The sequence below is a fragment of the Danio rerio genome, chromosome 14 (assembly GCF_049306965.1).
Source record: "Danio rerio strain Tuebingen ecotype United States chromosome 14, GRCz12tu, whole genome shotgun sequence".
NCBI lineage: Eukaryota > Metazoa > Chordata > Actinopteri > Cypriniformes > Danionidae > Danio > Danio rerio.
In genome coordinates, this window is record NC_133189.1 from 56,432,501 (window position 1) to 56,457,864 (window position 25,364).

Below are 25,364 nucleotides of genomic sequence, written 5' to 3' on the forward strand. Positions count from 1 at the left end.
TAAATTCCTCTCTACAAAGTGTCTGAGCCTTGCAATGGCAGCTGTATGAGACGGGTTCATCTAGTAGGTATGTAAGGTTTCCATACCATACAGTTGACCAGCTAAACATTAAAGCACAATTTGCAGCGGTCGCCTGTTTTCCCAATGTAATCTGAGCGATCTACAGCACGCACATTGCTATAAAGACACTATGTGAAGATAAATTTGCATGCATGAATCAGAAACATTTCCATTCAATAAATGTGCAAATAAAATATGTTGCACAAACTTATTAATGATTCCTACTTGTCTTTCTCGTGATAAATAGTGGGCAAAATCTGATATGTAGCGGGGAAAAAAAGAAGAAAGAATTCATCAGACGCTGGATTCGAGGCGAGTTTATGCTAGAACGTGTCAGATCATGATCATATGCTTCTTATGAGGTGCGCCACTGAGACTGCTAAGGATGCTGCAACATTTTACAGATATAAACCACACTATTTATTTTTTAAATGCACTCAGTGCGATGTTCAGACCCAACTGTGTTAACCGTATCAGCTAAACTCTCCCACTCTATTTTTTTCTTTTGTTGTTAATTCCGGAGAACAAACTTGCAAATAACACCGCTTTTCTCCGGTCTACCTCCGAAAGCAGCACCTCCAATTCACAATCTGTTCAAAGTTTCTCTTTTTGCTTGATTTTGCCGTTGCTTTTTCGTTGGGTTTTGCCATTAGCATAGTCATTAGCATATTCATACGGGGGAGGAGGCAGGGAGGAGTTTTGCGCTCGTGCATGTTGCGCTCAGTTTCACGTTCATTCAGATGTACAAAAGAATATGTGTGAGATTCGGCGTACGCAGTGTTTCATACATCTGAAATTTTTTCTGTGTACGCACATTTACAGCTTTGTGCGTACGCAATGTTTTAGTAAGATTTCCACGCAAGTCTTCGTACATGAGGCCCCTGGATTCCAGAGCGGTACAGACTCTCAGGATGATCAATACCTAATTCTTGAAAAAAAAAAAAACTAATGAACTAACTCACTCATACACCCTTACTCTTTAACAAAAGTGCCATGAGGTTTTTAATGACCACAGAGAGACAGGACCTAGGTTTATCATCTCATCTGAAAGACGTCACTCACTGACAGTATAGTGTCCTCTTCACTATATTATATGTATTAGGACTCTCAGGCCGCTGGTTGACTGTCTCACTGCCAACAGCAACCTAGCTTTCCCATGTGGTCTCCCATACAGGTACTGACCAGGCTCAGCCCTGCTTAGCTTCAGTGAGTAACTGCTCTCAGGCTGCAGGGTGATGTGGCTGTGGCAATAGTCAGTTTTCACAGTGGATGATGATGTTTATTTATAGTGTGTAGTATGCATTCTGAATAATTGTTGTTTCTGTAATTAAAAGTCCCATATTATGGGTTTTTGAAATTCCCCTCCATGTAGTGTGTAACACAGCTCTAAGTGAAGTGAAGTATCCAGCTGAAATCTGTTAGTGTCAAGTGTTTAAAACTGGTGATTCATCTATAAAAGAGTCGACTCATAGTGCTTCAAACGAGTCGCCTTGATAACGAGTCATTAGGTGTTTCGCCATGACGTACTAACGAAACCAAGTTTCAAACCCGGGAGATTTGAAACCTGTGGCCCCGCCCTCTAACACAGAAACCCACACACACACCCACAAACACACACACACAAACATGCCGGTTGATTGAAGTCACATTGCAGATGGATATCATCGAGTCTCTACCCAAAGATGAAACCTCAGCATTATAACCAAGCAGTTGGAAACTTCTGGAAGCTACATGCTACAAAGAATACTTCATCAGCGTTTGTTAAAGGAAGGATCAGTAAAGAGTAACTTACTGATGGACGTCAGGATTAGTTTCTTCCTCCATTTCTCAAGTGTAAGTACGTGCGATTAAAGTTGTTGCCTCGTTGACTCTAGCTTGCAAATCTATTTAGTTGTGATTTGTTACTTGTAACCGCGTGTACTGTATCAGGTTAACTCGCTATATTCTCTTATTGCGTGCAAAGCCACATTTAAAACGCAACACGTGCTGCTTTGTTTATGGAGCTCCGTGGAGGAGGGTAGAGTGTGTGTGTGTGTGTGCGCTTGTGTGTGTGTGCGCACGCTGTCGTCCGGAGGTATGTATGTGTGTGTTTGTGTGTGTGCGCGCGCATTGTCATCCGGAGGAAGGTTAAGTGTGTGTGTGTTTGTTTGTGTGTACGTGCGCGGCTCGCGCAAGGACGAGGGCAATGTGTGTGTGTGTGTGTGTGTGTGTGTGTCTGTGAAAAGAGCAGAGTAAGACAAGCTAGAAGATCTCCTCAACAGTTTTTGGAGTTTTTGCTCAATAAAATTGTTAGTCGTCTGATTTTTCAAGTCCATCGTCTGTATTTACATTGACCCACTGGCAGTTAAAATCCACGCCTACACTATTGAGCGTGTATAAACTGTGACTACTTTTATATTGCTGATTAGCTGTTGGGCATTTCACTCTCTGACTGAAGGCAGTCGACCAATCGCAACAGACTGTCATCGGTCCAATCAGCGCAGATTAGCTTCGCGCTAAGGAGGGGTTTGGGAACAAATGAATCACTGAACGATTCATATGGGAGTCGCTGGGATAATTAGATAAAAATAAATGCAGATTATAAGACCATGAAAGTGTTTTTTGACCTTGCATGCATATTAGACTGTTGTTGGAGACCCTTACAACAAAGATATGACCCTATTTCATGTATAATATGGGCTCTTTAAAATGTGGAGGTACTGTTTGTTTGATGCATTAACTGTATTTTGCAGCCATGCTTTATTTTTAACAGTGAGGATTACAACGGTGTTTTCATCCTCAACGGTTTATTTCTAAATGTATGAGATACTGGTATTTTGCACAGCTCGTTTAAATCCGTCAAATAAAAATTCAACTCACTTCAATACAAACTCTTCCCTCCTGACCTCTCCTTCTGCAGAGTTTGCTCACATTCTGCCTCTTTATCTCCGTCTCTTTGTCCATGATGTGTATCAGCAGCGGTCGTGGCCAGATTAAACAGAGCGGTGTGTGAAGCGCATTGCTTTATTTCTGCCGCGAGAGAAACTGCCCCAAATTAACTGTTAATAAAGAACGAGTGTTCGGCTCTCCACGTTTCATGATAACCAGTGGGTAAATTACAGGGCGAGACATTACAAGCACAGCTTCTCTCTGTTTTACCTTCCTTTTTAATGGGAGGCCTTTAAACTGTAATTTCACAAAAAGCACTATTGATGACAGACAGTAACAGAACAAGAAATTCACTGCAAACACCTTAAGTATGAGCGCAGACACCGTAATATTAAGTGCTGAGAGAGCTTCAGTTGGAGCATGACTACAAGCTGCTTCATTTAAAGGAAATATTTCAGCTTAAAGGGTTTTCTTTAATGATATATAGGATTATTAAATGTTTATTGGTAGTACAGTATTACATACAGATCAGGTGTTACAGTATAGCACTATATTTTTTATTTTCGCTTCCAGTAAACAACTCAGTGATTCAAATGATCCATTTAGAGCAAGACTCAAAAATAACTCACTGATTCAAATTATTTGTTGTTTAGTAAACAACCCACTGATTCAAATGATTCGTTTAGAGTTCTGCTGTTAACAAATCACTGATTCAAATGATCCATTTAGAGTGAATCTCCGGTAAACAACTCACTGATTCAATGAATCAACTAGGAGCGAGTCTCCATTAAACAACGCACTAATTCAAATTATTTGTTCAGTGTGAGTCTTCAGTAAACAACTCACCATTTCAAATGATCAATCAGAGCAAGTCTCTAATAAACAACTCACTGATGTGAAGGATCCATTTAGAATGAGTCTCCAGTACACAACTCACTGATTGAAATGATCTGTTCAGTGTGAGTCTCCAATAAACAACTCACTTATTCAAACAACTGTTCAGTGTAAGTCTCCAATAAACTCACTGATTCAAATGATCTGTTCAGTGTGAGTCTCCAATAAACAACTCACTGATTCAAATGATCTGTTCAGTGTGAGTCTCCAATAAACAACTCAATGATTCGAAAGATCTATTCAGAGTGACACTTCTGCAAATGATCCACTGATTATACTGATCAATTTAGAGTCTCCAGTAAACAACTCAAAGATTCAAATAATCAGTTTAGAGTGAATCTCCAGTAAACCACTCAGATTCAAATAATTCATTCAGAGCGAGTCTCCAACAAACAACTAAATGATTCAAGCAACCTGTGTAGAGTGAATCTCCAGTTAACAACATGATGAATCAAATGGTGAGTGCAGATTAAGCCTCCAGTGAACAACTCACCGATTCAAATAGTAAAGTTATAGTGAATCTCCAATAAACAACTAACTGATTCAAATGATCTGTTCAGAGTGAGTCTCCAGTAAACAACTCACTGATTCAAATGATCCATTCAGAGGGAGTCTCAGTCTATTATAAACAACTGACAGATTCAAAGGATCCATTCAGATTGAATCTTCAGTAAACAACTCACTTATTCAAGTGATCCACTCAGAGCAAGTCTTCAATAAACAACTCACTGATACAAATGATCCATTCAGAGTGAGAGTACAATAAACAACTCACTGACTCAAATGATCAGTTGAGAGTGAGTCTCCAGTAAACAACTCACTGATTCTAATGATCTATTCAGAGGGAGTCTCCAATAAACAACTGACTGATTCAAAGGAGCCATTCAGATTGATCCTTTAGTAAACAACTCACTGATTCAAATGATCCACAGTGCAAGTCTTCAATAAACAATTCACTGACTCAAATTATCAGTTCAGAGTGAGTCTCCAATAAACAACTGACCGATTCAAAGAAGCCATTCAGATTGAATCTTCAGTAAACAACTCACTGATACAAATTATCCATTCAGTGCAAGTCTCCAATAAACAACTCACTGACTCAAATGATCAGTTCAGTGTGAGTCTCCAATAAACAACTCACTGATTCAAATGATCTGTTCAGTGTGAGTCTCCAATAAACAACTCAATGATTCGAAAGATCTATTCAGAGTGACACTTCTGCAAATGATCCACTGATTATACTGATCAATTTAGAGTCTCCAGTAAACAACTCAAAGATTCAAATAATCAGTTTAGAGTGAATCTCCAGTAAACAACTCAGATTCAAATAATTCATTCAGAGCGAGTCTCCAACAAACAACTAAATGATTCAAGCAACCTGTGTAGAGTGAATCTCCAGTTAACAACATGATGAATCAAATGGTGAGTGCAGATTAAGCCTCCAGTGAACAACTCACCGATTCAAATAATAAAGTTATAGTGAATCTCCAATAAACAACTAACTGATTCAAATGATCTGTTCAGAGTGAGTCTCCAGTAAACAACTCACTGATTCAAATGATTCATTCAGGGGGAGTCTCAGGCTGTTTCTTGATTCCAAGGCGGCAGAGAACGGACTTGCGTTCTTGTGGAGGCCGGTCTTACCAGGTGTCCTCAGAAGAACGAACTCAGAAGACCGCAAGGGCAGAGAACGCATCTTTTGAGAAATGAGATGCTGCATTCTTCCGGACGGTCACATGACCTTTGCGCATTTTAAATGGAAAATTATTTAAACATTACAGCACTCATACAACGATTTATTGTTTTCCCCTTTTCAAAATATATACTTTGCATAAAAACATTATAAATATACGTTGCACAGTATAAATAAAAACAGATTTTAATACAAATTTTAGCAAACAAACACCCTTAATGTGTTTATTCTTTTATTAAGATGTCCATGCTAATGTTTACTTTCACTGTTTAATTTAGGGAAACTCCTGAGGTAAATAAGTGATATCTCTGAACTTTAATAATAAATCTAAATAAAATGCAGCGCTTCCCATCTCCAGTCGCAATGACTTCTGGGACTTCCAGAGCGAGTTCGGTGCTCAAATCTGCATTGTTGCGTCCTCAATATCAAGATCACATCCGGGAAGTTTTACTCCGTACTTGCGGTCTTGAGTATTGGAACTGAACTTAAGCAGCTGATGATGACGTTGCACGAGAACACGAGGACGCAAGACCACTGAAGAACGCATATTGAGAAACAGCCACAGTCTACAATAACCAACTGACTGATTCAAAGGATTCATTCAGATTGAATCTTCAGTAAACTACTCACTGATTGAAATGATCCATTTAGTGCAAGTCTTGAATAAACAACTCACTGATTCAAATTATCAGTTCAGATTGAATCTTCAGTAAACAACTCACTGATACAAATTATCCATTCAGTGCAAGTCTCCAATAAACAACTCACTGACTCAAATGATCAGTTCAGAGTGAGTCTCTAATAAACAACTCACCAATTCAACAGATCCATTCAGAGTGAGTTTCCAAATTAACAACTGACTTAAATAATCTATTTAGTGTGAGTCTCCTGCTCCTGTGGAGCTCCGCCAACTGAGAGACTCAACATCATTTCACAACACTGAAGAAAACACAATGTAAAAGCTCACGTGAAGGAAGAAGATCTGAAAAAAACAAACACAACTCAACTCAGGACACATTTTTAGACCTCTTTAGCTCTGTGATCTGGAAAAGTGACCTTCCCTCAGGAACACAAAGCATCTACACTAAACAAACTGTGCTAATGTTGACCTCCAGAGCGCCCTACCTTCCCTTTCCATGCTGTCGAGTGGTTAATGGGACTCGCAGTAATGCATTGCAAGCTTCACATCACATTTAATGATCAATACGTCAAGTCACCTTTATTTATATCGTGATTCACGCTGCTACAAAGCAGCTTCACAGCAATCGACAGAAATCAAGGAGACAAATTCTGCTGTGAAGAAGATCTGCAAAGACGACGGTGCTGTTATTTTGGCTCTGATCACTTCTGATGAGTTCGATATTATTGCAAGAATTTGTCAAATTTCTGAGGAATCTGAATTATGAATAATAAAATCTGATTAATAGAGCCTGACAGCAATTGAGAGAAATAAAGTCACATTTCTGGGGAATATTTGGTCAGACGTAAGCCAGAATTGCAAGACAGGCTATTAAATCACACTGCAATAAAGCCACACATAAAAATAGAAAGTGTTACCAAAATTGTTCATATCAGTATATCAACTGTTTCATTTCTGAAAGAGTAAAAGAGCACCTATGATGAAAATCATCTTCTGTAAGCTGTTTTGACAGAGCTATGTGCAGGTATAACGTGTCCATAGTCATTTTGGGGTGATATAAACACCATAAGGGCTCTATTTTGACGGTCCATAAGCAGAGCGACGCTTTCAAGGAAACGCTTTTAGGGTGTGTCAGAATGCATTTTTGCTAATTTAAGGATGGGAAAATCCGCTTTGCGCCGTGGCACATGGTCTAAAAGGGTTGAGTTTATTTTCTTCATGAGTTATAGGTGTGTTTTGAGAATAAACCAATCAGAGTCTCGTCTCCCATTTCCTTTAAGAGTCAGCTGCGTCACGCCAAGAGCACATTCGCTATTTACAGGACGCAAAGTAAGTCTAAGTGGAAAAAATGAGCATTTCACAAGCAAACAGTTACAGTTGACAGTTTTTTAACAGAAAACTGTTAAACAGAGGATCTACTGCGTGAGAATGAGAGATAATGGATCACTTTCACTTTCGCTCTTGGAAAGGGAAACCTTTACGCACAGACATCAATTAGCCTATAAATAAATACTTTTGTTTGTTAAGCGCAAATATTCGTTTCAAAACTATTTCTAAATTCAGTTCTAATTTCCAGCAAACAAATAAATGAACAATAATAATGAAGTGTGCTCAAAAACCTGAGCTGTATCCTAAAACACATGCTGTGCCCCATATGGTCTAAAACCTGACAGGTGGGCAAATCTAAGCTTGTTTTTAATAAAACAAATATAAATATGGATATAATAAATAATACTGCTAATAATAATAACATTATACAAAAGCAAATTGTTATGAATGAACTGAAAAAGCCTCCCGAGATGAAGAACACATAAAAGCAGTGATTTTTCATATTTATGTAGGCTAGAAAATAATATGTTTTGTAATATTTTAATCCTTTATATTTATATCCTATATCTATTCTTATTATATCCTATATATATCCTTAATATTTATTTTTTTCATATGTAAAGATATTTGCCTATTGCTCTCTTGTGTGTATTAAGCAGTGTGTAAGCGAGGCGCAACTCTGCGCCGGAGTTTAGACCGGGTTAGTTTTGGTCTAATGAAAAATCTATTTTAGTTTCTCAAAATAGCAACGCTATTCTATTTATTCAATTTCTATTGTACTATATTAGCTAAATGTTTAGTTATCGTTTAGTGTGTGTCATATCTTGTTTTAAGTTGCACATTGGTATGGGAGAAACACAATTTCAGTCTGCTGTGTAGTGTACTGTTGCATGGTTTGATTGACAATAAAGTTGACCTGACTTGACTTATGTCCGCGACACTTCCCTCACCACCAGCGTCCTCAGTTATATCCGCGCATAGGGCGGCAGAATAGAGGCCAGCGTCACCTCACTTCATTTTCATAACCGGTCACTTTCGTTTTCACATTGGGGTTGAGGGTGGCGTCCTCTGCCTAGAGCGGCAGTTCAGCTTGCTCCGGCCCTGGGTGAACGCTATTGGTTTACAGAGATACAACACTCACAGAAGCAGGAAAATGAAAAGCAAAGGAAGCGCCATTTTCAAAAACAAAGCCGAGACATTACACCGTAATAATATATACATATAATAACAAGCCATGGTCGACCCAAGCTCAAACAGACCTTGTCGTCATCTTGATGAACAGCCACAAAGCCAAGAAGAGCAAAATCTGTCATGTCCTGTTGTTTTTTATGAGCCCGTCTAAAAGCCTTTCACTTTCTCCAGAGAGCTCACGATCGCGTCTATATTTAAAATAACGAACTTCTTGAGCTCATATTAATAACGTTATTAAATTGCTCTGATATCTGATCCATCCAGAAACAGACGTAGCAGATGTGAAAGGCAAACGCCTGCGTGCTGCTTCTGCTCTCCATATGCGCTGCGCACGCGCTGCTCACCCTCTGCTTTCTCTTGCGGTGTGAAACAGGCGTAATGGCTAATGCACAGATGCCTGCTTCTCACTCAGGGCTGTTTTTTATGCTAATGATGAAGAAATGGGCACTAGTGGGCGGGGCTTTCCCCCTCTGATGACATGCACAAATGGGTTTATTATCTAATTATAAACAACACAATTAATAAATTTTTCCATTAGAGGCTGTTACACACTGCTGACACACAACCCCTTATTAAAGTGATTTCAGCATAATAAATCCCCTTTATCGAAGAGCTAAAGGTGTTGGTACTCACTCTGCGGGCATTGTTCGCTGGTACAGTTCAGTGACTGCAGATCCAGGCCCTGGCAGTCTTTCCCACCGGTGCCGGGTGTTGGTTGTGTGCATTCCCTGCTCCTCCACATACTGCAGTCGGCTCCACATGGAGACCATTTACTCCACTCACTCCAGCCTCCATCCACTGAACACACACAGAAACACACACGCAGCGCAATCAGCAACACAATTACAAGCACACAAACTCAAAGCAGGAGTCATTTGGACAATGCTGTTGAACGTACGCAAAGCTTTTGTTTGTTTGCTTATTGCCACATCAGCAACTTAATATACATAAAAAAAAACATTGCATGATTAAGACACCTGCTTCGAATGTTATCAGTGGTTATCAGCTGATAGATATGGGCCAGTAGGGGCCTTCTGCGCCTACTGGTAAGTGCAGAAGGCTGTTATCATCCATCCACATGGTTAATCAGCTATACTAATACACTCCAGAGTATTGTTTGACGAGAGTATCATGAAACAGGATTTCTTTGGCCGAGGCCCTGTCCATAGCTTGGTTTGAAAGCTTTTAGATCCAGCAACGTCTGCCTCGGTGCCTGCAACCAAATGAATGAAATGAATGTACAGCTTATAAATTCCTTGCAACCCAGGCTCATTCTGAAAACGTAGTCCAGCGGACGTTTCTGGAGACCGCGAAATACGTCCCGGGAGGTATGTATGGCTGGATTTAATTTTTTAAGCGAACGCTACGGGGCGGTGTGACGCCGTTCCCTTTCATGCTTGCCGGCTGACCGCTTACCTCCATGTGGAGGGCTTTCCCGCTGCAGTCAGTTTGTCCGGTCAGCTCATCTTGTGCGTCGGCGGACTTCAGATGCAGGGAGGAGGAGTTGACAAAGACGTCTGGGTTCGAGTCCGGGGAAGAGCGGTTCCAGAAACCAGGTAAGACAAAAACAGAATCCAAAAAATAAAGCGAACGAGTTCATAACAGGGTGAGCACGTGGTGAAATCCGAAAAACAGACGAGGGTTTTTCTTTTTCTAGGTGGCTTTTCTAAATTGTTGCTCGGGTTTAGGGAAGAGAGCGGGCGGGCGGGTCAATCGGTAAAACTGGTTGGGTTCAGGGAAGGAGGAGGGTTGGTCAGCCGATTGGCTGGTTGCGCAGTCAATCATTCGGTCAGTCAGACAGCGGCCTCTGGTGGGATGACGCGAGACATTGACGTCACGAGAGACGTTCAAGATACAAAAAGGCGCGCACAGCAGCCTCTCGCGGATTCGTGAAAACAAAAACTGCACAAATACGTACCTCCCGGGACGTATTTCGCGGTCTCCAGACATGTCCGCTGGACTACGTTTTCAGAATGAGTTGATTCCTTGTGTCTCTTGGCTATTGGTTGGAACTGATTGTGATGAGTGACATGACATTTAGTAATAATATATATATTTTTTTTAATAACTCCTTACATTATATATAGCGCTTTTCTGGGCACTCAAAGCGCTTTACACACAATGGGGGAATCTCCTCATCCACCACCAGTGTGCAGCATCCACCTGGATGACGCGACGGCAGCCATTTTGCGCCAGACCGCACACCACACTTTGATTGGTGGAGAGGAGACAGTGATGAAGCCAATTGGAATATGGGGATGTTTAGGAGGCCATGATGGACAGAGGCCAGTGGGCAGATTTGGCCAGGATGCCGGGGTTAAACCCCTACTCTTTTCGAAGGACATCCTGGGATTTTTAATGACCACAGAGAGTCGGGACCTCGGCTTAACATCTCATCCGAAAGACGGCGCTCACTGAGCAGTATATCGTCCCCGTCACTATACTGGGGCATTAGGACCCACACAGACCGCAGGTTGGGCGCCCCCTGCTGGCCTCACTAACACCACTTTCGGCAGCAACCTAGCTTTCCCATATGGTCTCCCATCCAGGTACTGACCAGGCGCAGCCCTGCTTAGCTTCAGTGGGCGACCATGTGAGAGTTGCAGAGAGCTAGCTGCCGGCGGTATTTAGGTCTTCCTGGTGGAACTACCGCTACAAGCTACATATCTGTTGTTACATTACTGTGACGGTTGGGGTTAGGGATGCAACGAATAACTGGTTTCACTGTTAACCGCGCTTTAATTCGTCATGGTTAATTAATCGTAAAGGCTTCTCAACACCGTGTTTCTGCACGGAGCAAAACTGCTGCAACTAAACTGGGCGCTAGTTTGTCATTGAGACTAATCATCACGCACACTTGATTAACTATGACTAAGGCTATTGACTAATGCTTAGTTCAGACTGCGTGATTTTAACCCCGATTTTGGCTCGCCGACAGGTTTTGAGAAATCGCAGACAAATGCCTGAAATCACAGGCAAATCGGTGCTCGTGCACATGAGTGACAATCACACAATATGAACTTTCAAAGACGCAATCTGAGAGAATCGCCGATGAGTCGCCGATGCCTGCGAGATATTTGGTGTGCTGAATATCTGGAGCTGTCGGCGATTCAAATCATGCCGTGTGAATTGAGTTTTGACTGAAACATCAGCCATCGCCTACAGCCAATGAGAGAGCGGCATTCACTTGTGTGTGTGTCTGTGTGTGTATTCCTGCTGCAGGCCAGCGGGAGGCTGGGGGAGAAGTTTAAAGCGCTCATTTTCGGTTTATTTGGACCCACGAAATGGAGGAAAAACTAGTGGAGGTTTGACAGGAGCACCCGTGTCTGTTTGACATTTCATACAGAAAGAAATTAGTTTATTATCAACGTTGAGGAGAAATGGCTGATTCCTTTAAACCCAGGTGAGCAAACATGTTCATGTTCTACCCCATTAAAGGCTTCTTTCTCATTATGTAGTTAATAATAAAAGATATACTACGTGTTTTTGGCTGTGAGACGTAGTTTGGACGAAGTTGTCGGCGATTCTTCCTATAGTAAAGTCATGCAATGTGAAAGCCCCTGTCGCCGATCCATCTTGCAGTGTAAACAAAGCAGCGACGAAACGCTAGTGCAGATAGTCATGCAGTGTGAAAACATCTGTGACGACTACTTTGAAAATCAGGCAGTGTGAACTCGGCATAAGGCAAGCTCATGCAAGTTCATTATTTCCACTGGAGTACAGCCTTCTCAGAGAAAAAGACCACATCTATGCCCTGCCGTACCAAACTGAGCTGTTCTCACAAGGAAAGTAACCATTTCACATTTTGTCAGTTTTGTGGCTAATTCGTACAAGTTCAGTCATACGAAAATGTGCAATTTAAAAAAAGAGGCGTGGCACCCACACCCCTAAACCCAACTATCATTGGTGGACAAGCAAATCGTACTAAATTGTACGAATGAGACTGTATGAATCCATATGAATAAGCAACTAAATCAAAAAGTTATTCATTTCTGTGAGATGGTGTTGTCCTCACCCTCCAGCTTTATGTTTTATGTTGAACATATCAAAACAAAGAAACCAATCTGAAGTTGACGTTTTTAAGTTATATTTGCCATGATTTTACTGGTCCGCCCGCTTGGGAATAGATTTTCCTCCATGTGGCCCCTGAGCTAAAAGGAGTTTGACACCCCAGAGCTAAAGACTGATTTTGGTTTTAAGGGGACTTTTAAGTACATTTATAATGGACTATTTTTATTTTGAGGTAACTTTTACTTAACTTTTACTATTATACAATGTTACATATATATATATATATATATATATATATATAGATAGATAGATAGATATAAATATCTATATATAGCTAACAGATACCATTCAGCTTGTTGACTAATAAAACACTGATTTATGTATAAATTCTCCAAATCAAAATTAAATTTCACTCTTGTTTATGAAATATAAAAAACTATATATATGTATATATATATATATATATATATATATATATATATATATATATATATATATATATATATATATATTTTTTATATATATATATATATATATATATATATATATATATATATGTATATATATATATATAGATATACATATATATATATATATATATTTATATATACACACACATATATATACACACACATATATATACATATATATAGTTTTTTATATCATAAACAAGAGTGAAATTTAATTTTGATTTGGAGAATTTATACATAAATCAGTGTTTTATTAGTCAACAAGCTGAATGGTATCTGTTAGCTTGTTATATTGGTTCAGAAATCACACTGAACGTTTATTCACTAGTTATTGGCTAGCTAATAGTGAGAATTGGCAATTAAACTAAAGTGTTTATGGGTCAACAACTTCAAATGATCTTCAGTAAACAGCTCACTCATTCAAATGATTCATTCAAAACAAGACTCCAGCAAACCATTCCTTGAATCAAAAGATCAATTGTAAGTGAGTCTTTAGTGAAGAACTCACTGATTCAAAATTCAAATGATCCGTTCAGAGTGAGTCTTCAGTAAACAATTCACTGATTCAAATCTTCTTAAACAGCGCTGATTTGCCATTGTGTTCACATGCTCAACGGAAATGACTGTGCTTGGCCGTGAGGGTCATCTGTTCACCGAACTCACCGCTGTTTATTGAGTGCAACTACAGATACAGGGACACTGGAGAGTTTTAAATCTGTGATTCATCAGTGGATCGCTCGTATGTCAGCTTATAGACAAACCAGCTGATCAGCGTGACTATAAAGCTCTCCAGTGTCCCTGACTTGCGCTAACACTGAATAAACAGCGGTGAGTTCGGTGAACTGATGACCTTCACGGCCAATCACAGTCACTTCTGTTGAGCATGTAAACACAACAGCAAATCAGCGCTGTTAAAGAGCCCATATTATACATGAAATAGGGTCATATCTTGGTTGTAAGGGTCTCCAACAACAGTCTAATATGCATGCAAGGTCAAAAAACACTTTCATGGTCTTATAATCTGCATTTATTTTTATTTAATTATCTCAGCGACTCCTGTATGAATCGTCCAGTGATTCATTTGTTCCCAAACCCCTCCTTAGCGCGAAGCTAATCTGCGCTGATTGGACCGATGACAGCCTGTTGCGATTGGTCGACTGCCTTCAGTCAGAGAGTGAAATGCACAACAGCTAATCAGCAATATAAAAGTAATCACAGTTTATACACGCTCGATAGTGTAGGCGTGGATTTTAGCTGCCAGTGGGTCAATGTAAATACAGACGATGGACTTGAAAATTCAGACGACTATTTTATTGAGCAAAAACTCCAAAAACTGTCGAGGAGATCTCATAGCTTGTCTCACACTGCTCTTTTCACAGACACAGACACACACACACACACACACACATACCTCCAGACGACAGCGCACGCGCACACACACACTACTCCTCCACGGAGCTCCATAAACAAAGCAGCACGCGTCGCGTTTTTAACGTGACTTTGCACCCGATATGAGAATATAGCGAGTTAACCTGATACAGCACACGCGGTTACAAGTAACAAATCACAACTAAATACATTTGCAAGCTAGAGTAAACGAGGCAACAACTTTAATCGCACGTACTTACACTTGAGAAATGGAGGAAGAAACCCATCCTGACGTCCATCAGTAAGTTACTCTTTACTGATCCTTCCTTTAACAAACGCAGATGAAGTATTATTTGTAGCATGTAGCTTCCAGAAGTTTCCAACTGCTTGGTTATAATGCTGAGGTTTCATCTTTGGGTAGAGACTCAATATAGAAGAAAAGCAGTTTGTGTGTGTGTGTTTGTGTGTGTGTGTGGGTTTCTGTGTTAGAGGGCGGGGCCTCAGGTTTGAAATCTCTCGGGTTTGCGCGTGCACGTGAATAACTTGGTTTCGTTCGTACGTCATGGCAAAACACCTAATGACTCGGTATCAAGGCGACTCGTTTGAAGCACTATGAGTCGACTCTTTTATAGATGAATCAACCGTTTTAAACACTGTACTCTTACAGATTTAAGCCTGAGCTGGATACTTCACTTCACTTAGAGCTGTGTTACACACTACATGGAGGGGCATTTTCAAAAACCCATAATATGGGCTCTTTAAAGAACGTGATCAAAATCGCTCAAATGTTAGCGGGAAGTGGACGCTTTTAAAATTTCAGTATCGTGACAACCCTACTAACCCTCATCAAATAATAAAGCATAATACTTCAGTCAATTAAAAAACAAATACTTTTGTATTTTAAATAAATGTTTGTCCAGTAGAACTGTTAAGTCCTCCTTTAGTCATTGTATTTGCACTTCAGTCCATGGTCTAGTTTATATAGCCTCCTTGTTACTGATATTTCCTCTTTAACACACCGACTGGCCTCTGCAACACTGATGTGTTCAACACACACACCTGGCCTTTGCTCGTGTCAATCACACACACAGAGTTTCTGACAGCACAGTGTATTAAATATGCGGCTTATGCAATATGAGCACTGCTGTCACACTGACAAATGAAACACCTGTCTCTATGATACACTCAACTGACTACATGCAGACACGCATATTTACACATGAACACACACACACACACACACACACACACACACACACACACACACACACACACACACAATATTTTAGTCCAACTCAAATAGCTGCAGTAGAATATATATAAATAACCGGCCACTTTATTAGGTACACCTCACTAGTACTGGGTTGGACCTCCTTTTGTGGCATGGATTCAACAAGGTGCTGGATATATTCCTCAGAGATTTTGCTGCATATTGACAAGATAGCATCTCGCAGTTGCTGCAGATTTATCGGCTGCACATGCATGATGCCAATCTCCTGTTCCACCACATCCCAAAGCTGCTCTATTGGATTGAGATCTGGTGACTGTGGTGGCCATTTGAGTACAGTGAACTCATTGTCATGTTCAAGAAACCAGTCTAAGATGACTCATGCTTTATGACATGGTGCGTTATCCTGCTGGAAGTAGAAAATCAGAAGATGAAGACACTGTGCTCATAAAGGGATGGACATGGTCAGCAACATTACTCAGGTAGGCTGTTGACACAATGCTCAATTGGTACTAATGGACCAAAAGTGTGTCAAGAAAATATTTCCCACACCAATACACCGTCACCAGCCTGGTCCGTTGATACTAGGCAGGATGTGTCCATGCTTTTATGTTGTTGAGGCCAAATTGTGAGCCGAGCATCCGAATGTGTCAGCAGAAATGGAGACTCATCAGAGCAGCAACGTTTCTCCAATCTTCTATTGTCCAGTTTTGGTGAGCCTGTGTGAATTGTAGCCTCAGTTTCCTGTTCTCAGCTAACAGGAGCGGCACCCGGTGTGCTCTTCTGCTGCTGTAGTCCATCCGCCTCAAGGTTGGACGTGTTGTATGTTCAAAAAATGCTCTTCTGCAGAGCTCGGTTGTATCGAGTGCTTATTTGAGTTACTGTTGCCTTTCTATCAGCTGGAACCAGTCTGGCCATTCTCCTCTGACCTCTGTGCCTACAGAACTGCCGCTCACTGGATATTGTCCCTTTTTTAGACCATTCTCTGTAAACCCTAGAGATGGTTGTGCATGAAAATCCCAGTAGATCAGCAGTTTCTGAAATACTCAGACCAGCCTGTCTGGCAGCAACAACCATGCCACGTTCAAAGTCACTTAAATCCTCTTTCTTCCCCATTCTGATGCTCGCTTTGAACCGCAGCAGATCGTCTTGACCATGTCTACATGTCTAAATGCATTGAGTTGCTGCCATGTGATTGGCTGATAAGAAATTTGTGTTAACAAGCAGTTGGACAGGTGTACCTAATAAAGTGGCTGGTGAGTATGTGTGTGTAATGATTCATATACTATAATTATTCACCCTCCTGTATATTTTCCCCAATGTGTGTGTGTGTGTGTGTGTGTGTGTGTGTATATCCCAAATGATGCTTAACAAAGCAAGGATTTTTCCACAGTACTTGCTCTAGTATTTTGTCTTCTGGAGAAAGTGTTATTTGGTTAATTTATTTTTGTTTTAATTTTTTTAAACCTATTTTAAGGTCAATATGTTAACTCTCCTTAAGCAATATTTGTTTTGGATGGTCTACAAACCACATACATACATATATATACATATATACATACATACATGCATACACACACACACACACACACACACACACACACACACACACACACACACACACACACATATACATACATATATATATATATATATATGTATGTATATATATATATATATATATATATATATATATATATATATATATATATATATATATATATATATATATATATATATATATATACAGTATAATGCAATATTAAAAGCTAATCTAAAAGTTGTGCTTGTTAACATTGAAAAAATTAGTTAATGCACCATGAGTTAACATGAATGATAGTATTTTTTTCATTAAATAACACCAACAAAGATGAATAAATACTGTAATAAATGTATTGTTCAGTGTTTGTTCATGTTAGTAAACACATTGCTGAACACAATACTGAACAGTTGTTTACATATAGTGTATACCCATCGAACTCTGACACATAATGCCAGCAGCTTTGCATTCACAGAATACATCCACAATAACAATTTGAAGTGAGAAAAGCCCAGATAGGAGGTGGAAAATTCAGTGTTTGTGCCCAGCGTAACGACACTCAAATGTCCAATTTCCTCCCAAGCCATGCAAGAAGTATTTTATTTCCATTCTTCATTCTCACAGGGCTGCAGGGTTTTTTTTTTCGTCGGCTGGACCGGAGGGTGTTTTGGAAGTCTTATTCGGGCTGACATGGTGCCAGGTTGTGGAAGGTTACTACAGGGCTAATGTGAGCAGCTCTGGTAATGAGATCTCTGGGGGCCGAGCTGGACCAGGAGCAGGGGGTGAATTATAGTACTTGGAAACAGAGTTACTGATGACTCCATTCAGCAGACCCAGGATCAGACATGCTGGGGTGTTCATTAACCCCTGGCTTTATAGCATATTCACTGTCGGCTGCGCTCCGATAACCCGACCCTGACTGTACAGTGAGGTCAGCACTTGGCCAAACAAGCTGCTAATGATGACTGAGAAAGACGGAGAGTCGCCATCATGAAGAAGATATATAGTTATATTAAAATTTAGTGAGAGAATATTAAGTGATGATCTGTTCAGAGCGAGTCTCTAGTAAACAACTCACTGATTCAAATGATTCGTTTAGAGCGAGTCTCTAGTAAACAACTCATTGATTCAAATGATCTGTTTAGACTGAGTCTTGTGTTAAATAACTCACTGATTCAAATAATCCATTTAGAGTGAGTCCTCAGTAAACAACTCACTGATTCAAATGATCAATTCAGAGTGAGTCTAGTGCTAAACAATTCACCTATTCAAAAGATTAATTTAGAGTAAGTCTCTGGTTAACAAATCACTGATTCTAAAGATCCATTCAAAACAAGACTCCAGTAAACAACTCACTGAATTAAAAAATCCATTTAAGGCAAGTCTCTAGTAAACAACTCCCTAATTCCCTGATTCAAATGATCCATTGAGAGTGAGTCTGGTGTTAATTAACTCACTGATTCAAATGGTCCATTCAGAGTGATACTGATGTTAAATAACGCACTAATTCAAATGATCCATTCAGAGTGAGTCACTAGTAAACAACTCACTGATTCAAATAATCCTTTTAGAGTGAGTCTCTATTGAACAACTTACTGATTCAAATGATCCATTCAGAGTTAGTCTGGTGTTAATTAACTCTCTAATTCAAATGGTCCATTCAGAGTGAGTCTGATGTTAAATAACGCACTAATTCAAATGATCCATTCAGAGTGAGTCACTAGTAAACAACTCACTGATTCAAATGATCCGTTTAGAGTGAGTCTCTATTGAACAACTTACTGATTCAAATGATCCATTCAGACTGAGTCTGGTGTTAAATAAATCACCCATTCAAAAGATTTATTTAAAGTGAGTCTCTGGTTAACGACTCACTGATTCAAATGATTCATTCAAAACAAGACTGCAGTAAACAACTCACTGAATCAAAAAATCCATTTAGAACGACTCTCTAGTAAACAACTCTCTAATGCCCTGAATCAAATGATCTATTTAGAGTGAGTCTCTAGTAAACAAATCACTGATTCAAATGATCTGTTCAGAGTGAGTCTGGTGTTAAATAACTCACTGATTCAAATGATCAGTTCAGAGTGAGTCTTGTGTTAACTCAATAATTCAAATGATCCATTTAGAGCGAGTCTCTTGTAAACAACTCACTGATTCAAATGATCCGTTTGGAGTGAGTCTTGTTAAATAACTCACTGCTTCAAATGATCCATTCAGAGTGAGTCTGGTGTTAATTAACTCACTGATTCAAATAATCCTTTTAGAGTGAGTCTCTATTGAAAAACCTACTGATTTAAATGATCCGTTCAAAACAAGACTACTGTAAACAACTCACTGAATCAAAAAATCCATTTAGGACGACTCTCTAGTAAACAACTCTCTTATTCCCTGATTCAAAGGATCCCTTTAGAGTGAGTCTTTAGTAAACAACTCACTGATTCAAATGATCTATTCAAAACAAGACTCCAGTGAATAACTCACTGAATGAAAGGATTTGTTTAGAGTAAGTCTTAAGTAAAAAACTCACTGATTCAAATGATCATTTTAGAGCGTGTGTCCAGCAAACAACTCACTAATTCAAAAACCCATTCAGAGTGAATCTCTGGTTAACAAATCACTGATCTATTCAAAACAAGACTCTAATAAACAACTCACTGAATCAAAAGATCCATTTGGAGAGAGTCTCTAGTAAACAACTCACTGATTCACTAATTGAAATGATCCATTTACAGCGAGTCTCTGGTAAACCACTCACCGATTCAAATGATCCCTTCAGAGTGAATCTCCTGTTAAAAACTCACTAATTTAATTTGTCATCAAGAATACACATTTGGCTATTGACGGCTGCGCTCCAATAACCCGACCCTGACTGTACAGTGAGGTCAACACTCGGCCAAACAAGCTGCTAATGATGACGGAGAGTGGGCCTTCATGAAGAAGACATTTAGTCATGGCTTGTTGGATGAGAGTGGGTTTTTCATATTTAAATGTACTGAGGGATTATTAAGTAATGCATAGTGATATTTGGACTAACAAAGAATGTGTGGAGTGCATCTAAAAGAGAAGCTTTAGATCAAACATTCTGCAGAGAGAGAGAGAGTGGAGGAGCAATAAAATAATTGCACTCGTCTGCTTATATCATCACAGCAGCCAGACTGAGCGGGGAATTGACGCTTGATGAATACATTACAATAGGAATCGTGTTCCCCTCTCTGATTCTCGGCATGAATGTTAAAAAAGCAGGTGATGGGAGATCAACAGCTAAAAGATGGAGAAAAGATTCGCTTTCTTCTCTTAGAAAAAGCCGTGCAAAGTGACAGATAGGAAGCCTCTTGACTTATTTGAGACGAAACGAGAGGAAGATAAAACACTGGCAGCAATATAGACATTAAAGTCAAGCAGAAACTGCATCCGCAACCCATTTGACTTTGAAGCCGTGACATGTTTTTAAATAAAATACTATTGCTTTTGGAAGAAATAAGTGGTTGGAGTTTTTTTTTAATCCCTTGGGAATTGATTTCACAATTGACTACAGTGGGGTATATGAACACGGACTTCTGATATCAGTCAGCCAGCCCCATGGCTTCCGATGAATTGTCATCCAAAACAAAAACGCTGCGTTTAAGATCTGATTTCTTAAAAAACAAAAAAAACAAACAAAAAAAAAAACAAACAACAATCTTCACTGCCTAGCTGAGATGCCTGTTTCCACTGAGTGGCACAGTACGGTACGGGTCACCTTTATCAGGCTTGCCTTTCCACTGCCCTAATGCTCTGTTCACATGGGGCATCAGCGTTAATGCTTTCCATTCACTTTGGCAGTTGTCGAACTGCATTATGGATCCGTCGCTTCGACAGAAGCGTCAGCCAATCAGATCACTGCATGCAAATACACTAGCTAGACAGTGGCCTATTGCTGACTGAATTTCATTGGCTGACGCTGCTATTACGATCGCCTCAGCCCCAACTTCAGACACGCCTTCAGTCAAGCGTTGACGCTGAAGCCCTGTGTGAATGGATGATTGAAAATCAAAGATATTATCTTAATGGCAGGGAGTCTGGAATGGACGAAAATGTGGACAGCGCCCTCTAGTGGATTTGTCATCTAAAACATGCAATAAAACACACCACAACTAGCATATTTAATATCCGCAAAAATGTGGACAGCGCCTTCTAGTGGATTTGTCACCTGAAATGTGCAATAAAACAAACCCTAAGTAGCATATTTAATATTCGCAAAAGATATATTCGTTGCCGAACTGCATTGTGGATCCGTCAGCGCTGCTTCAGAGGCGTTGCTCTCTGCAGAAGTTGGGACTAGCTCAATTTTTCAAGCGCCGACGGAAATGTCAGCTAATCAGATCGCTGTATGCAAATACACCATCTAGACAGTGGCCTGTTGCTGACTGAAATTCATTGGTTGCCGCTGCTTTGACGATGGCGTCAGCCCCAACTTCAGACACGCCTTCAGTCAAGCGTTGACGCTAAAGCCCCATGTGAATGGATGATTAAAAATCAAAGATGTTATCTTAATGGCAGGAAGTCTGGAATGGACGAAAATGTAGACAGTGCCCTCTACTGGATTTGTCATCTAAAACATGCAATAAAACACACCACAACTGGCATATTTAATATTCGCAACAATGTGGACAGCGCCTTCTAATGGATTTGTCATCTGAAATGTGCAAGACAACACACCCTAAGTAGCATATTTCACATTTGCAGAAATGTAGACAGCGCCCTCTAGTGGATTTGTCATCTGAAACGTACAATAAAACACACCCTAAATAGCATATTTAATATTCGCAAAAAAATATTCATTGCCAAATGGCGTCAGCCCCAACTTCAGACACGCCTTCAGTCAAGCGTTGACGCTGAAGCCCTGTGTGAATGGATGATTGAAAATCAAAGATATTATCTTAATGGCAGGGAGTCTGGAATGGATGAAAATGTAGACAGCGCCCCCTAGTGGATTTGTCATCTAAAACATGCAATAAAACACACCCTAACTAGCATATTTAATATTCGCAAAAATGTAGACAGTGCCCTCTAGCGGATTTGTCATCTGAAATGTGCAAGACAACACACCCTGAGTAGCATATTTCACATTTGCAGAAATGTAGACAGCGCCCTCTAGTGGATTTGTTATCTGAAACGTACAATAAAACACACCTTGAGTAGCATATTTAATATTCGCAAAAAAAATTCGTTGCCGAACTGCATTGTGGATCCGTCAGCGCCGCTTCAGAGGCTTTGCTCTCTGCAGACGTTGGGACTAGCTCAACTTTTCAAGCGCCGGCAGAAGCGTCAGCCAATCAGATCGCTGTATGCAAATACACCAGCTAGAAAGTGACCTATTGCTGACTGAATTTCATTGGCTATGACGATCGCGTTGGCCCCAACTTTAGACATGCCCTCAGTCAAGCGTTGACGTAGAAGCCCTGTGTGAATGGGGCGTAAGGATACCAATGGTACTCTTTTGGTGGGTGTGATGTACCATAGAAAGTTTTAGATGGCGTCATTCTCGCTTGAATTATTTTTTATTAAAACAAGTAAAATAATCTGCCAATGGGGCAAGCTAAATAATTTTATTTCAATGCAAAAGCTAGATTAATTTTGGCAGATTATTTGCTTGTTTTAAGGAAAAACTCCTTTAGTTTTGACTCCTCATTTATGAAAACAAGAAAATATTTTTTGCTTGTCTAGAGAATGATTCTTGCTTAAAAACGACAAAAGCCGCAAGTTAGAAAAGCATCTTTGCCGTGCAAGTCTGCTTAACAGGAGGAAAAGATGCACTAATGAGAAACCAAAGCCAGACAAATAATCGTCCATTCCAGACTCCCTGCCATTAAGATAATATCTTTGATTTTCAATCATCCTGCTGTAGGGCGAGAAAATGTGTGTGTGTGTTTGTGTATGTGTGTGTTTGTCAGTGTACGCTGCCTGTAACACAATAACACAGTGGCAGGTCTATTTGAATGTCTTGTCAAGGGCACATCTAAAGGGCATCTAGACAAGTACAAAAGGTACAACAAAACACACCCGCATTTCAGATTCGCAAAAATGCAGACAGCGCCCTCTAGTGGATTTGTCATCTGAAATGTGCAAGAAAACACAACCTAAGTAACATACTTAATTTTCGCAAAAGTGCAGACAGCACCCTCTAGTGGATTTGTCATCTGAGATGTGCCAGAAAACACATCATAAGTAACATACTTAATTTTTGCAAAAGTGCAGACAGCACCCTCTAGTGGACTAGTCATCTGAAATGTAGAATAAAAAACACCCTAAATAGCATATTTTATTATCGCTAAAATGCAGACAGCCCCCTCTAGTGGATTTGTCATCTGAAATGTACAAGAAAACACACACTAAGTAACATTTAATTATTGCAAAAATGTAGACTGTACCCTCTAGTGGATTTGTCATCTAAAACATGCAATAAAACACACCCTAACTAGCATATTTAATATTCGCAAAAACGTAGACAGCACCCTCTAGTGGATTAGTTATCTCTAGGCCCAGGCAGGGCGGATTTACGCAGAATTCCGCAGATTTTTAGCCCATCATTGATTCTGTTTATTTACTTGAGCAATTGTGTGTAAATCTATATTTATTGTTTTTAAATTATTTACAGTAATGTTATTGACTAATATAAAAATGTTCATCTGATTTATGTACAATGCAGTTTGTACGGTAATATTTTCTGTCTTTTAGTAGATATATTATGTGAGAGACTTACTTTGTTTACCAAATACAGTGAATCTAATTGGATTTGCATTTTAAACTTTAAGTAAAAGTTAAAAAGATATAATTTTTTATTTCACATATTAAGGTTTTAGTTACAATACTCCCAAAATAACTGAGATTCCGAATAAGATTTTTACTAAAATTCTCTCCAGAAATAGCAAAAAACGTCTGCAGATTCCGTCTGGCCCAGAAAACACCCTAACTAGCATATTTAATATTCGCAAAAGTGTAGACAGCGCCCTCTAGTGGATTTGTCAATTGAAATGTACAATAAAACACACCCTAAGAAGCGTATACAATATTTGCAAAAATGTAGACAGCGCCCTCTAGTGGATTTGTCATCTGAAATGTGCAAGAAAACACACCCTAACTAGCATATTTAATTATCGCTAAAATGTAGATAGCACCCTCTAGTGGATTTGTCATCTGAAATGTGCAAGAAATCTGAAGTGTCACGAAACACCAGAATACATTTTTTGAGCTGTTGACAGTGGTATATGTGTCCCACACTGCTAAAAACACTATTAGGACACCTATATTTCACTAAAGTGTAAATTGGTTGTTTTTTCGTTATTTCAAGCAAATTTATACTTCCGGTTTGAAACGAATTTTTGAAGCTGCGTCACGGTCATGACATAATAGCGTGTATTCCAGCGTGCAGACTGGACGTCTGTGCCAGAGTGTGTCTTATTACGTCTTACAGTGTGATGCATTAATGCATGAGTAAGGCTTGGTTCAAACCAATCAGCGCGCTCTATTGTGCAACTTTGTTAATATTCATTACTGCCACAGTGTTTAGATGTGTTTGCTGCCGTTAAGTTTTGTTTTCATCTTCTCTCTGTGAGAGCTCAGCTGGACTCACGTGTGGATTAACAGTGTACGCGATGCTCGACAACAATAACTTACGTGTCTAAGGAGGATTATTGTTTACCTGAGAGCTGTTCTCATCTGCAAACGCTGAGATCCGGATTCGCTGCTCGTCTCCTCTTCATAAAGACGCGGCTCTAGTTGCTGGTGATTGTCCTGTCTCTACAGATTTGGTAAGTGAGCGACCAGTGCTCTTTGTTTATTCAGTTTGTTCGTATCGAACTAAGTTAACTATTGCACTGAGTGCAAACATGTTAGCACCACAACCAAACTTTAACCTCGTGTAGAATTTTTACCGCAGTTTGTGACCAGAATAACACACGCGGCTTTCTGACACTACCTGCCGTGTGCATCTAAGTTTCCGGGAAATGCGGAGGGTTTTTTTTTCTCATTCGCCGTGCGGTATCAAACATTGCATGAAAAATACACGCTTACAGCAGCTCCTCGAA

General features: G+C 39.8%; 1 protein-coding gene across 5 annotated transcripts in view; it reads right to left on the minus strand.

Moving 5' to 3' along the window:
* The window catches only part of unc5a (unc-5 netrin receptor A), a 521,085-nt gene that overhangs the window by 111,495 nt on the left and 384,226 nt on the right, over positions 1–25,364 (minus strand). For all 5 annotated transcript variants that reach the window (XM_021481074.3, XM_021481073.3, XM_021481072.3 and 2 more), the window contains 1 exon segment: positions 9,309–9,473. In XM_021481074.3, coding sequence (XP_021336749.1) covers positions 9,309–9,473 — 165 coding nt within the window.